Here is a 16,523-nt window from a genome sequence, read left to right as displayed (position 1 = left end):
TAAAAATAGATATAAAAAAATGGGTTTGATAATTGTTTCTGACTTTTTATTCTCTCAAATTGTAAATATAAAAAAATTAAAATTCTACCTGAATATTAGTTTTTTGTTTTAGTAAATTTTATAAAATATTAGAAACAAAAAATAAATATTAATCATGAAACACGTTTCTTAATTTTTTTTTATTTTAAAAGGCGCCTAGAAGCCAAAAGGGAGAAATAAGAAATAAAACATTACAAACCACAACTTTTTTTTTCCAAAATTTGCACAAAATTTTAAGAATTAATGTTTCTTTAAATTCAGAATTTAAAAACAAGAATTATTTGTCTAAATAATAAAAATATGACACAAGAAGCAAGAATGGTGTGACATAAGTGTGGAGGAACACATGGATGAATTGACCTACATCGACAAAAATAGTGTACGACAAAAATAGTGTACTATAAATATTATATATAGTGAGGTTGAAGAAAAATTTTAAAGGATTGAATATCGCTACTATCTATACCAATAAAGATGTTCCTTACTTTTTCAATTGGTCATTCACTTAATTAATAACTTCAAAATTCAATGTAATTTTCCTAAAGCACTCAAAATCTTGGGCTTTGGCACGTTAAAGGTGTTTATACTAAATCTTGATCTATCTGGCACATACGAGTCTGATTAGGCTGAGCTATTTTAGAACATGCTACGTGTGAGGAAAGACCTGCAAAAAGAGAACAAACACTGAGTTTGTAAGAATATGACATATGCTCTCGAATGAAGAATCAGATTTGCAGACCTTGGAATAGAATGATGTTTCTATTTATAGGTGAAAAATACACCGTTCTATTTGATCGTTTCAAGAGTCTGTTATACACGTACGGTTACAAGTTGGATAACTAAACTCGACATATACCTTTTCATTTTTCAAACATAGCGGTTTTATCGAGCTATTTATTGGAACTTTAGTCGAGCTAAATATAGGTCGAGCACTAAAGTGATTTCTAGATAACGGGAAAGATCACGTGAGATAATCTTTCCTATGCCTTAAACGCGGTACGTCGTATTTTGTCCTCCAACAATAGGAACATTACCAAATGTAAGATTTTTTTTACCCTTAAAATGTGTATACAAATTCAAACATATTAATTTCTTAAGAAAGAGAAGAAAAACCATTCAAAATAATTGTTTAAAGCATATACTTATCAAACACAAAATTGTTAAGGCCGCCTCATTTCATAATCATTTCTTTTTTTTTTCCGTTTCTAAATAAGTTAGGTTGGTTTTCTCACTATTTGTTTAGCTTATTTTTCACATTTCTTAATTAGAACACATTTTATCTCTGAGCAAAATTTCAGAAAAACAAAATTTTAAACTACCTTTTTTTTTGTTGTTTTATAATATTATCTTAGATTTTTAAAAGAAAAATTTTTATGGATCACTGCTAAAAATTTGACAACTCTTTATTTAAAAAAAACCATAAAAAAATATCTTCCATTATGCATTTCTCTCTTTCCTATTTGACAAAAATTTAATAATTGTCTCAACATAGGAAGTATTATTCTTCTTACAAAAATAACAAAATAAAGAAACACATTAACGTTTATGAGCTTAATTATATTTTCAAAAACAGAAAATGCTTTTAATAACAAAGAAATTTAAGTGACATAAAAGTTTTTTTTTTTTCTTTTCCTATTAGGAAATCTTTTAGATGCATGGAACTACCAAATTAAACTAAATGATTAGATACAGACATTGTTGAATCACTACATCGTACGAAACCTTAATAAAAATGTGTTGTTCGACGCTGGCGAATTTGATAAAATCGTACGTTGTTCAAATCAAAGCTGAGTCGTAAAGTAAGGTTTGCTGGATTATAACATGAAACCTAGGGATGCCTCTGGTTTGCTGTTGGAAACCAAGAAAGTAAATTCCAGGCTCAGTCTTTTTCTTCAATATGCCGTTTGTAGTTCAAATAAGCAGACATTTCTTGTCCATCTTTTCTTTCAAGTTGACTTCCAAATAGGATTCTTTCTTTTTTCTTTCACAAATTTGAAGAAATTCTACCAAACCAAACCCATTTTCCTTTTTCTTTATTTGGTAAGTTGTTTAATCAGCTTGTTTGTTTGTCCAAAGTGTGGATTGTTTAGAGGCAAAAATATGGTATGTAGGTTTGGTGGGAGGGAAAGAAAATTTGTGCCTTTTCTTGCTAATTTTTCTATTGAGTTGGAATATCAGTTGCAAAATACTATAATTTCGTAATTTTTTAAGTGTAATTTGAGATCATTTTTGTAATTCATTTCTTTAACATATATATTTCAAGATTATAAACGAAAAAAAATTATTGCGAACTTGTTCTCGGGACTTTTCCCATATAAATCCACGCCCTGATCCACAACTAGTCTAACGAAGATTTTTGTAGAGATGAGGATAGAGAAGTCTTCCTCATCTTTTTCCCTTGACATGCTTTAAAAACCTTTATTAAGTCCCTAAACTACTCATAGTATTAAGGACTTGTCGATGTGTATTTGTCGGGCTGTCCACCTAACCTGAGGCTGTTATAGATGCTATAAAAAAACTTTGTAAGAAAATATCTCGATAAATCTATGAAGATCGAATTAAATCTCAAGGGGAGAATGGGTGTTTTACTACCAACCACAAATTTCATGTTGGCCCAAGTACTGATCATACTGAAAATTAGGATCAAGGATTACTCTATCAACCTGGGAGATCAAAATGAGATATTTACATAAATAACGTAAAATAAATATCTATTTTAAAATATAGCAAAAAGTTTGAAATTTTAGGAAAATAGCACCATCCAAATTAAACTTCAACCCCTCTTAAAAATTTTGAAGTCAAAACTCAAAATTTGTTTTCACTTCATTTATATTTTTAAAATGCTCTTGAAATGTTGGACACTTATCAAAATTCATCCATCCAAGAAATCCATTTATATCCTTAAAAAGTTTAGTTAGAATTTCATAGTTTTTTAAAAATTAATTTAGAGAGCAACCAAAACAATTTGTGACAAAAATAAAAATTAAAGAACAAATATATATATATAGTTGCCTACACAACTATTTATCTTTTATGTGACATTTATATCACACTTAGCTATTAAATGCAATAAAAATGAATTAATAAAAATACATCACATCATAAAGTTAGCACTTACTTCCTCTAACCTACGTGTATGCAAGTATTCTTCTTTATAAAAGGGTGATATTTTCTTTTTTATAGTCATATTAAGGTTTTTGTCAAAATTATTAAATAAAAAAGTTTTGAATTTCCATTAATTTGAAAATTTGGCCTAAATCAATAGAGATGTCTTCTACATGGGAAAAAAATAATAATAATCATGGGGCAATAATTTGAATATTATTCCACATTGTGAAATTATTGGACATTATTGCCCCCCACCCCCAAAAAAAAAAGGCAAAATGTACTGTAGGTGAGGCAGGGGATGGTTTGTGATTTGAAGTGAATATGTGTGAGTTCAATGTGAGAAAGGGGAAGAAAAGTTTGCCAAAAGTTTGTTGCTTTTGCATTACAAAGGGAAACTTTGGGAAGCCATCACTGCCTTCTCAGACTTCACTCTCTCCTTCTCCAATGATATGTCATTTACATCACCACTCCATGTTCACTGTGTGCAAGCTATCAGTTCTTCAAGTCCCACAGCAAAACACTGTTCTCTCATATTTTCAATTGGTAGCAAAAATATCTCTCATACTTATAAATATAGCAACAATTTTTCGGTTTTTAAGATATAACAAAATTTTTCAAATTAGATTTTTCGTTAGTTATTTCTATTTTGGCCCCTCATAATTTTCATAAATTGATATAACTAACATGAAATATGTCGTTGATCATATACTTGATATTAGGTATATATATCAGTTATGTAACTGATATACCATATCTCAAGTATATCAATGATATATATGATTGGTATACCTAATATGCACTGTTAAATCTTTTCCGGGTCAAAGTCTTTAATTTAAGTAACATTGTTGGCTTCTTATTGATATATCAAATCTATATCAGTGATATGCTTCATTTTATGTATAGAAAGTAAATTTTACTATTATATCAAGTACATCAGTTATATAATTGATAGATTGAATACTGAGTATACCACTAATATAAGTAATATACCTAATATGAAGTATATTAGTCACAATAAGTATATGAATGACAAAGTTCATATTTGGTATATCATTGATAAGTCTTTTTCGGGTTAAAGATTTTTTTATATTAAATTTATCAATGATATACTTCATTCTAAGTACTTCAAGGCGAGAGTTTCTCTCTCTCTTTTTTGGTATATTTGTTAGTGACCTATATGACTTTTTCTTTTGTTTTTTGTTTTTTTAATAAAATTAATGTGGATATGGAAGATTGAATTTTGGAACTCTAAGAATCTAAGAAAGGAGATAGAAGATTGAATTTTCGAAAGGAACAAAATGCTTAACCGATAAGTTCGCACCTATAATATTTGCCTTCAATTAGTGTTAAATTCTTTCAATTTCTCTTTACTTTCCTTCCTTCGCTTTTATCATTAATTATTTGCTGTGCTAGTGGGAGGAGAATTTAGAATTCCACAAAGCCGTCAAGTTTCCAACCATTTTAATGAATAATTTATTTTTAGATGAAATTTTTACTGTCAATAACTTTGGTTATTAATTTTTTTAAAAAGAAATCCATGAAGACTAAATTACTAGTATTAGTATTTTTTTTTAGTACAACATGTGGGAGGGGATTTGAACTCACAACCTCATGGTTGGAGATATATGCCAATTACCGTTGAACTATGTTCGTTTTGACAAATTATTAGTATTTGAGATTAAAGATGTTTTAGGCCAAGTTTAATAATTTTATTGTTCAGTTTTTTGTCTTTAAAAATAAGGGTTTTTCTAATAAAATTTTTATTTTATTTATGTCCCTCATAAAGACACTAATGAAATTTTAATCATATTTGCAGAGAAAAATATTTTTTTTAAGAAAAGTATTTTCTTTTAAAAAGTTGTAGCACGTGTTTTAAAAGAATTTTCATAAAAACATAATACAATAGGAAGAAAATAGTGGCAAACTAGAGTCTATATGGGGGCTTTTGCAATAATAGCACATATTTATCCTTCTTTTTTATAAAATCATATTTAGCCTAAATAATTGCTAATGTCAATTGTGGTAAATTGCAAGGGTAGAAAATCAACCATCAATATTTGAGATAGTAATAAATGTCGTATCCACGTATTTATACTCAGACTGGCATGTGATATATTTTGCTAAGGATAAAAAATGATAAGTTGACTATATACTTTATATTGGTATATCATACATACTTTATATTGATGTACACATGACAAATTTTATCAATGATATAAAAATAGGATATTAGTGATATATATTTATTGGTATATCACCAATATACTATATAAAATGATACAAAAATTGACATGTAGTTATATTCTTTACATTGGTATATATGTCAATGATGCTAAAATGGTATGTCTGTATTATATTTTTCTGCATTTATATTTGGTATAACGTAATAAATTTTATCAATGATAAAAAAATGGTATATAGAGGGGCAATGGATAAACTTACTTTGTTAACAGCAAAATAAATATCAACATGTGTAAAGTCAAATACAGTATAGAATACACAATTTGCCTACACAAAAGAGGGTCAGGAGACAAAGGAGAAGCAGCATGAAAATCACAAGTATACGGCATCGTAGAGCAAGATTTTGCATGAAGCATACTAGATTTAACAAGAAGATCACAATCAAGTACTTGGCCTGAGTAACAAAAAAGCCACCTTAGTATTTACTCATCTCAAGCCCGAGAAAATACTTCCGTGATCTAAAACTCAGCACTTAATTCAATATTAAGTTCAACAATATAAGAGAGATTTGTGTTGGGGATGATAATATCATCAACATACAATAATTAATAACGAACGGACAAATTAAAAAAAGATGGCAAGTGAGGCAACAAAACAAAGCGTTAGTAAATGAATAGCCAAACGTTCAAACCATGCCTACAACACTTGCTTCAAACCATAAAGAGATTTGTGAATTGTGTAACTTGTGCAAAAAATTAGGATGAGTATTTTACTCATGGATGCTCAATCAATTGTTACTAGCTGTAGATTCAACTGGCATTTTACCACTATACACAATTCATATGTTATTCATTCAACAACATCAATCAGATTAAAGCTCACCCAAGTTCCATGTCCAAAAGCTATGAAAACTAACTTTTAACTCCACAAATTTCATCCACGAAAGTCAAAAAAGGATTATCAATCCATTTCTTATAACCCTTTTCTAAAAATTTGATAAATGTCATATATTTCATTATGATTTCATCCTATACAGCAATAGTGTTATTTTTGGCTTCAACTAAATTTGGAATCAATGCCCTCCATTATGTTGTTGATATAGCAGCGTACGTGTCACCCAAGATAAAAGGGGCACGATGAGACATGTTCAAAGAATAATTCTAGACAGGTTTGAATTCTATATTGAAACTCAGCTGATTGAGTCAGTTGGAAATAGTGGTCTAATGGATGTGTACCATCATTTTGAAAAATTCCAATACGAGTATATGCTAGACAACACATCACTGGTGAATGAAATTGGTAAACTGAGCTACATACAGTTCCTTGCGTATATACATGTAATTAATGTCTAAGGGGTGGTCAAGATTTCAGCTCCCGTTCTAGTTATCAAAATAGTGTGCTCAAACTGAGCGGCTGGACTACCATCAGCTGTTAGAGTAGTCCAGTTGTCTGGCCATGTTATGCACTCGATGCCTCCCATGGTAAGAATTGGTTCTGCAGTCAAGAAGTTAGAACTATGAATATAAATGAAGCCAGTTTGGAGGTATGTTCAACTAGAAGCCTATAAGGGAGAGAACGGCCAAAATTCCACACACTTCCAAGCCTGACTTTCCCTCCATTTACAAGTTTTACTAATGGGTAATCTTCCGTACTGAATAGTACTAATAACCACCGAATCTTGCATTAGATCATACACACACACGGACTCACAACAACCCCGTTCGTATAGTCGTGCCATCTCACAAATGACCATGTCACAAGCTTTAAAAGGCATGGAATGTCAAGATAGGAAAACTGTAACAGAGACAATACCAAGGAGTACAACTAATAATTTTATTTTTGAGTACCGAGTTCCTTGTCTTATGTGTATTATTACTTAAAAGTAAGCATAAGGAATAACTAAAGTTAAAGTTTCATTTGGAGGGTAAACAATTGGGGGAGGTCTCTCTCCAAAAGGAATGTAGAGGGCTTCGTATCCACAAGGTGGCGAAGAAAATCTAGTTCTGATTTCTACTTGGCTTTGGAGATTGTCAAAGGAGCACACTAGTTTGTCGCCCTTCATTATTGAGAGCATGGAACTGATTCCTACAGGGTGTCTACTTGTTCTTGCAGATTTAGCAGCTCCGGATGTCCCATCGTTTTGTATTGCTAAGTGCTGAAACTTGTTTAGACTGTAGAATTGATTTCTAAAAGGATCCTTGGAGAGCTGGAATAGCCTTCCACATTATCTTTCCTAAATTATAAATAATTACTTTTTGGTTGGCGGCTGACGGCTGACGGCCATCGAAGCACTATAAAAGTGGTTAAGAGTGATGAGCAAGCTCGAAACCTGAGACTATGGAGTAATCCAATTGAGAGGGGTGCTCTAGCATGGGCTAAATGTTTCACACGTTTTATTTAGACATTCGATCTCTAAACATGTACAGTTTTGTTTCTGGACTCCGAATTATTGAAGAATCAAAATTTTCTATGAATCCAAACTAATTCTCCTCACAAACTTATGCTCCTCATTGTTTGGAACTGCTGGCAACTTCAATCTACAATGGGCCTGCCTCTCATCTTCATGATTCTATCATTTCAATATTTTTTGGGACGTGATCTGCATGCCGTATGGAAAACCAAAGGTTTGGCAGACTTAACCGGTGCTACATTTTGGGGATTTCAGCTCGACAAAAATCATTATATTTTGCAGGATGAATGAATTTGTAGATGACAAAAGTGCATAGGAAAATTTTATAGGTTTTAATATGTATGGTTTCTTTGTCTAACTCTTTTTGTAATCATAATTCTTTAAATATCCAAACCAATGGGAGGGCCTTTCTATAATTCCTTGGGAATTTTTAGGAAAGAGTGACTTGTCTACCCTTGCTTCTACATTTGACCCTTTAATGATGATGAATTGTTTCTTATCAGACAAAAAAGAAAGGAAAAATAAGTTTCCTTCGAGCAAATGATGTTTATAAAATCCATATTTCAGTTTTATTGGATACTTTTCTTCTACCTTGAACCAATAATATGCCACATCACTTGGAAAAAAAATTTACAAAATTTACTTGCACGCAAAATACTGGTGGTTGTGGAACCATACTTCACATGCATTCATTTCGTTAATTTTCATTCAAATGGAAAAATAATTTTCCTCTATTTATTTTTATTCTTAATACTTCAATATAATGCCTATGAATAACAAAATCCATCTGACGGACAAAAGAAACTTTCACTTAGATGCTAAAGATAAAAGATTGCAGCAGCTTCTAAGAATGCAAGTACACAGAGGCAATATTAATTTTAGAGAATAAGGTCGACCACTCACCAATTGTAAAAGTTTGACCTTCGACCATATGACCAGGTTCTTCATTGCCTGGCCATACCAATTAACGAGTTACAAAAAAGAGACTACGATTTAGTAAGATAACAGTAAAAGTACCAGAGAGAGAGAGATAGTGGACCACTTACGGTGGTGATATATAAGTGGCTCAGAATGAAATACGGTTCCCACACCATGCCCAACAAATCGCTCGACCACCCCATAGCCATATTTTTCAGCATGCTCACTGGTATTGTGCGTAGGAGATCGTTAGGAACAATGTAAAATATATCAATCCATCACCGTTGCAGAGGATAAAATTAACTAATTAGGCACACGCGCACATAACTTTTGAGAAACAGCACTTCCATGGGGAGAATTGAAAGAATATACAAAGAGCATAAAAAAAACAGCCCAACAGTAGCACAATACAAAATTATATGGATGATAACCACTCTGAATTAGAATTATTAAGATTCTATTGCTTCATAAGTTAACAGTTAAGTGAATTGTGTAAAGCAACTATGGCCTCCTGATCAATTGAAAGAATACACTTGCTAAAACAGATAAACATGTGCGAGATAGGAATATATTAGTAAGCCATCCAGGATAGAGTAAGTGCTAGATCCACTTCCAGAACAGAAATTTTCACCAAGAATAGTGATTAATGGGTTGTCAATATTTTTCATGGTGGCTCTTAGCTCTCAAGGTGTGGCAGAGGATTTTGAGTGTATTCCATACACACCTGGCTTTTCCTAGAAGCCTCAAGGATGCCCCTTTGCTCATGCTTATATGCCACCGTTTAGGGACAAGGAAGAAATTTGTGGCTTAATGTGGTGAGACCTATCTATTAAGAGCTATGGTTCCAGAGGAAGTAGAGTTTTTCAGATTTTTTAAAGATTTTTAGGACATTACTTTTTCAAAAGTGACTTTTGGGACATTATTATTTCCGTGGTCTTTAAGTGCCCACTCAATTACTTTTGTAATTATCTCTCCCTATGACATGTCAAAATTGGAAGGTGCTTTCATTCCATTGGCTTGGAATTTTCCTTTGTATATTTCATCATTTTACTAAAATTTCCCTATAAAAGGATATTTTCATATTCTGCACAGATGCAAATTTCAGGACGACTGCAAGATTGAAACCCTTTAACATTGACTAAACGAACCTATAACTTAGCATGAAAAACTTTCATGAGAAGGTATAACGTGCAGCATGACAACCAAGTAGTAGCCCTACATCACACAGGATCAAATAGGTTGGCACATGTCCATCTTATAGAATTTTCTTCTCATTCTTCATGTGCATCTTTGCACGGAAGATTTGCCTTAAATCTTGTGAAATTACAAATTTTAGTCCCCCTTTATTGAAAACTAGCATCGAATATGATTCAAATTCATTCAGATTTGGAAAATTGAAATTTTCTTTTTAAAGAAAAGAGATGTATCAAACTTCCACTCAAAAAGCGGCAAGAGCAGAAGTCCATAAGAAACCTTTCACAACATTCCAAGAAATGAAACTGCAATGAACAAAAAGATGGGAGGTGGTTTCTTCATTCCTTTCACACATAACATAAATGTGAGGAGACAACTGAATGTAGGAATTCCTCTTTTTGGAAAGGGGTTTATGCTGCCAAGAGCAGAAGTCCATAAGAAACCTTTCTCGGACAGCCTCCTGCCCGAATCAAGTTGCATAGTACCATACCAAGTCCACAATTCTCCTCTTTGGAGAGAGAAAAAAACAGACTTCACCGTGAAAAATTCTAGAACTTTCCTGCTTCCAATACGACATCAATTCTTTCAGCAGGCCTAATATTTTCCAGCATCAAAGAAAGGTTGTCCCATTCTTCCATTTACCGGTCAAAAAGGCTTCTTTGGTCTTTGTGAAAATTAGTATAGCTGCAATAAATCTGGACGGATACTAAGAGTTTCCAGACAATGGTCGTTGATCCAATAAATTGGTGACTAGCATTTACAGTTCTTTCTTCTTGAGGTGTTTTGTTTGGTTTCCTTCACCTTTGGTTTCAGTTTTTATCTTCTGGGTCGATAAGGTCATCTTCAACAGAATTGAGTAAATTAACATTCTTATTGCTGTCTTCTGGGTGGTGATGTTTGAATTATGGGCATTTTATCAACAAGACGACATTACTAAGGAAGAGATGAGATGATTAGTGGGGGGAGGAATCTTCCTTTATTCTCTGTTTCTTAACTATTGATACAAGTATTTCGAATACATTGCTGGTTTTCAATGAATGACTCGATCTCTGATTTCATTTTGTAAGAGAAAGAACAAAAAGAGAGAGAGAGAGATATTAAGAATTGGCATACCATCATTGGACAAAAAGCAGTTACACACATAAAACAATATGAGATTACATTAAATACCTGATTCTCTTTCCAATTTTCTTAAAACTAGCACCATCCTTGCATACAGCAATACCTTTCTCCAGACATTCCTCTGTAACCTGAAAGACAAAAAGAATATAAATAATAAAGAAGCAAAGAAATACTGCAAAATAAAATACCAGGATTAGTATAGAATTGAAATTAGTACACGAGATATAAACAATTTATTCAAAGAGAAGCATTAGGTGATTGCGTATGAACTTCGAACATCCTTCAGTATTAAGCCAGTCATTATAAAATTACTTGTTCTGAAAGTAACAAAAAGTACCTTCACCAGACGTCTCATTCCGTCACTTACATCCCCACAAAAATATGTCTTCGATGTGTCTCCATGATATCCCTAACATTGGAGGTAAAAACAAATCTAACCATCTCAGAAGGAAACTAACACGTAGGTGCTGCAGGTCAACTTACAAAAATTCATGGAATTATTGAGGACAGCTCTCGCATGGAATTGTGCATACAAATTTTTATCTTTAGGAAGTTCTTTGAGAATGTGAAAACTCATTACTTGACAATTGGGAGATTTAACCCTAACTTGTACCGTACATCATTTAAAGTCCAACAAATCAGAGCACTATCACTAAGGGCTTTAGGCAAATTTCGTCATCTATCCATTATTTATATATAAGTTAGAAGTTTTTTCTTTATATCCATTATTTATATATAAGTTAGAAGTTTTTTCTTTATATGAAACTGCACTTTTCATTGAGAGAAATGAAAATAGAAAACAAAAACATGGGCATACACTAACAAAAGCCCATGAGGAGAAGAGCTTCCAATCCAAAAGAATAGGGAGAATAGAACCTAACTGATAATTACAAAACATCTTCTTTTACATTACATGTGGAATCTAATAAGTTATAAGTATGTATGTATTTATATTCTTTTAGATAAAAGAAACGATTTCATCAAAGTAAAAGAAGCCATTTCAAGTTGAATACTAACTCTTTCATTAAAAAAGATACTAAAGAAGCTATATTAAATTCATGGTTCCACATCTTCCCTTCAACATTCTTCTTAGTAACCCCTTCTAGTATGATCTTCTCCCAGTGAGTACCATAGTTACACATATAGCCATTGCAAATATTTCTCTGCAACTGGCACCCAAACATTTGATGAATATATGAATACATTTAATTTCAAGGACGAAAAGATTAGTGAAGACATAGAGATTGGGGGGCTATGGTGGAGGAAGTGCTTTGGTTTCCTCCTTTCTGTGAGAAAGGGAGGTTTCTATGGCAGATTTTTTTTTTTTTGTGATTTTGTGGAGGATTTGGTTGGAGAGAAACAACAGAATCTTTAGGGGTGGAGAGAGAGAGGGAGTCTGTTTGGGATCTCATTAGATTTAATGTCTCTTTATGGGGTTCTGTTAAAAAGTTGTTCTGTAATTATCAATTAGGTTCTATTCTTTTGAATTGGAAGCCTTACTTCAGCTAGGGCTCCTCCTTCTGGGCTTTTGTTTTTGTATTCCCTTGTATATATTCAATTTCATTGATGATATGATATTATAAAAGGGAGATAAAACTCATCCAAGTGAGTTATAAAAAACTTCTCTCAAGAGAAGATAGTATTTTCTTTTTAAGACATTATTTCCTTTGATCTGTTTCACTCAATCATTGCACACTATCTCCTTCCTTTTGTCCCTCTTATCAAGACAATTTGGAATCTTCATTTAGAACAATTTCTTGGGCTTCAAATCTTTAACAGTTTACTTCTTTGATGTCCATTCTTCAAGTTTCTATCATTCCTTCAAGGGTAATGAAACATTTTTCCACAAATCTCCTTAACACCATGTGAAAATACCTTAATCCAAAATTTGAATCTTTTTGCTTGATTTGGTTTAAAATAACGCTCACTAAGGTTCATGTTTTCATTTGGTTTTGGTATCATGGAAACTAAATAGTAGATACGTGATTTCTTTTCCAAAGGAGACAACTTAATCATTACATTTTTTTCTCTCCTCTAACGTGGCCCATATATGTATTTGGAAATGAAGAGAGCTTCCAGAATATAGCCAGGTTTGCAACGCATATGCATAGTAAACTGTAAACTAAGTCAAACATTTAAGTAGATTCCACAGGTTAATATAACAATGATCTATGTACGTAACAATGAGCAGAAAACATGTACGGATATGGACTAAAATCCAGAATGAGAAACAATGAAGAACATACATTTAGGTAGACTGTCACGTCAATGTTTATTATATCACCACTCTGCACAAAAGAGAAATATTATTGTAATAGGCATGAGTTTTATGCAAATATTTGAGATAAAAATTTTTAAAAAATTGAACCTGTAATTGACGAGAGTCTGGTATTCCATGACACATGCACTCATTAACTGATGTGCAAACACTCTTGGGAAATCCCCCGTAGCCAAGAGGTGAAGGATAAGCACCAGCATCAATAATCATCTGATGCACTGCTTTGTCAATTTCATTTGTTGTTACTGAGGGCTGATAAAAATAATACATGTCAAGAGATACTCAAATTGTCATTTAACACATAAAATTATCCATATATGATATACTAACCAAAATTAAATCACCAATAAACACAGACAAACAACCACCAAGGTTTGAATACCAGTATCTAAGAAGCACGGACACGGACACGGACACGCCATGGACACGGCGACATGTCAATTTCCAAAAAAGTAGGACACGACAAGTTGAAGATCAACGTTAATTTTTTCAAAAATATATATATGTGCATATTTTAACATATTATCAATATTTAATACTTTTAAAATAAATTTTTACCCTTAAATATCAACAAAAATACAAAAAGATTAAATAATAAAATGGGTTGGGGTTGTCAAAAATATTTGTTTAGAATATAGTAAATAATTATGATGGGTTGTGGGCCTAAAAGCCCAAAAGATTTTTTAAAAAATAAAAAGAAACAATGGCTGGGCTGAAAACGTGACGCCCGTGTGTCAGAAACATGTCGCCCACGTGTCGGAAATTAAAAAGGAAAAAAATTGGCCATTTTTGGATACGTGTCCGACACCAACACTTGCTCCAAATTAGCATGTCGGTGCTTCCTAGACCAATATATTAGACTATATAATAAAAGAACTGATGTCCTATGTACCAGCCAATAACTTACAAAACTGATATTGAATGTACAAGCCAAAAACTTACTCTAACTAGTGTTCCTGCATGGTCTAGAACACGAGCAGCAAGCTGACATGCAGCCCTCATTTGAGCAATTCCTTCAGAATCATGCATTTGATACTCGGTTGAAATTTCTGGCAGTATAGAAGAACCAATGTAAGGAGGTTTTTGTATGTGATCAGGCACAGGAAGACGTGGCGATACCTTTCCACGCCTCAATGGTTGTCTCTTTCTAACTTTTCTCACAATTGCAAGCTCTCGCTCTCTACATGATCCAAAGAAAAAGAACTATATAGGTAGCTACAATCAAATAATATAACATTACAACAAAAGCAATGAGAGTTTCAAGAAATGACATCTTCATCACTAATCTATCTTTATTCTCAATGAAATAACTTGGGTGGCCATATATTGCATTGCACCAATAATTGAAGCGTAGTGATGTCTGGGAAGATAGGTGATGACCTCAAAAATGTAAAACTCATTGGCTCAAGAGTGACAATAACTCTGGTTTCTTTCACAAAATTGCTAACAATAGGAGAAAAGAAGCCACGATTTTTTAGTTGTCAACAATTGGAGCGTGAGTTTTCTTACTAAAAGCTAGATTGAGAGAGAAGCAACGCACTTTTTCCAAGCTCTCTATAATTGAACGGAGGATGGTCGTTGCATTTTAAGAGTCAGACAGCTTGGAGATTTGGAATGCAATTAAAAGTTTAGAAGGTAACAAAGCTCCTCGCCCATGTAATTCTTAAAAAGTGTTAGAACATTATCAAGCCATATTTCATGGAAGTGTTCCAAGAAAATTTTGTTTGCGTTATCCCTAAGAAGACAAAGCAACCGTGATAGATAGTATCGATCTCTTAGTTTGGTGAGTAAGCATTATTTTGGCTAGTAGGATTGAGTAAGTTCTTCCCTGTACCACTATATATCACCAATTTTCCTTTATCAGTAATAAGAAAATTATTTTTAACAATATCATACCACATTGCAGAGTGGTGATTTGAACCTACAAGTACAACCTCAGTAAAGATGCCTTAACCATTGATATCCCAGGTTGGCAATGATAGGCAAATTATAGATTCAAAAATAGGCTAATAGGACTGAGAGACTACATAACAATTTTCAATCACTAATTAACTTCACTGGAACAGAAATAACAAAATATATGATTTATCTAAGAGTATTACCATAAAGCAACATCAAAAGCAGCCTAAACCGTCAATAATAATTTAAATATTTAAGCACTTCAATCGACTGGTATCAGTGAGAAAAGAGCAAATAATCGGAAAATTATTAAACAGTCCCATACGTGCTCAAAGAGCTTTAAAGCCCATGATTCTGGTGTACCTCCTAATTCTCATGGCCTCCTCCAGACCCGATATTCTCTTGGACAGAACCACAAGATTCTCATGAAAATGCCCTTGCTTCCCTGCATAGAACAGAAAAAACAAGATGCACGAGCGTGAGGCAAAACAAAGTTAGACCCACCCGCTAATATATAAACTGAACCTAATTCGTCCGAATGCACTCAACTAGATACCGAAATAAATGATAAGTAACGCAATCAGAAATCATAAAGCTTCCAAATATTCCATGGAAGCAAACTAGCTACGACATCATTCATAGAAGGAGTAACATACCGGAGCGAGAAGAGGGAAGAAAATTAAGCGGCGCGCCCATAAAGGACGCCGACTTCGAGGAGGGTGAGAGAGCTTCGGCATGTGAGACTAAAGAGAGCTTCGGTGACGAAACTCGAACGAGCGAAGCGCCAAATGCCATTCTGTGCAAGAAGCAAGGAGAAGCAGGTGGCACGAGGAATTGAGGATAACGTTGTGAAGGGGAGGTACTGAGTTGAGTTACAAGGGCCGGCACACGCAGGCCCTATACTAGCTGCTTATCAGGTACGGCCCATGAGGCCCATTTAGGGTCCAAGTCCAATCTATTTAGGCGTAGTTTACTTATAAGGAATTGTAATCAAATCTATATTTATATTTATACTATATGAAAAAGTGAGAATCTCGGAAAAATATTTTTGGACTATTATATCCTTCATTTCATTTATAAATTTACAAAATATGCCATAGAAAATTAATTGTAAATTAATTAATTAATTAATTATCAATAATAAATATTTTTTACTTAATTATCAACCGTAACAATTAAATGGAATTTCAAATGTTGGAATATGAAAAAGTGTGTTATTTAATTTATGAAGGCTTAATTATTTGCACTAATAATAAATAAATAATAGAATTTGTAGAATTCTAAAAGATTTGTGACATTTTCATCTTATACTTATATAAATAGGCATTTTCCTCCACCATTTTCCACCAATACTCAAGCTACATTTTCTCATTC

The 16,523-nt window shown here is 32.8% G+C and overlaps 1 protein-coding gene across 2 annotated transcripts; it reads right to left on the bottom strand.

Annotated features, from left to right (window-relative positions):
• Positions 1-5,576: 5,576 nt before the first annotated feature.
• Positions 5,577-15,991, bottom strand: MAP1C (methionine aminopeptidase 1B). Of its 2 annotated transcripts, none has more exons than XM_088123044.1 (10): positions 15,806-15,991; positions 15,513-15,594; positions 14,193-14,430; positions 13,341-13,502; positions 13,219-13,260; positions 11,310-11,381; positions 11,021-11,100; positions 8,785-8,882; positions 8,642-8,689; positions 5,577-5,782 (listed from the first exon to the last, which is right to left on the bottom strand). In XM_088123044.1, the coding sequence occupies exons 1-10, from the start codon at positions 15,942-15,944 to the stop codon at positions 5,586-5,588; spliced, it is 1,158 nt and encodes a 385-aa protein (XP_087979170.1). In that variant the 5' UTR covers positions 15,945-15,991; the 3' UTR covers positions 5,577-5,585. The 2 variants fall into 2 exon arrangements, with proteins under 2 accessions (XP_087979170.1, XP_022155198.1); XM_022299506.2 differs by lacking the exon at positions 5,577-5,782 and adding an exon at positions 6,484-6,822 and having other exon boundaries at positions 15,806-15,987.
• Between the last annotated feature and the right edge of the window lie 532 nt (positions 15,992-16,523).

The sequence above is a fragment of the Momordica charantia genome (genome assembly GCF_013281855.1).
Source record: "Momordica charantia cultivar OHB3-1 chromosome 4 unlocalized genomic scaffold, Mcharantia_2.0 BLBB01000004.1, whole genome shotgun sequence".
NCBI lineage: Eukaryota > Viridiplantae > Streptophyta > Magnoliopsida > Cucurbitales > Cucurbitaceae > Momordica > Momordica charantia.
This window is presented reverse-complemented; position numbering and strand designations above follow the sequence as displayed.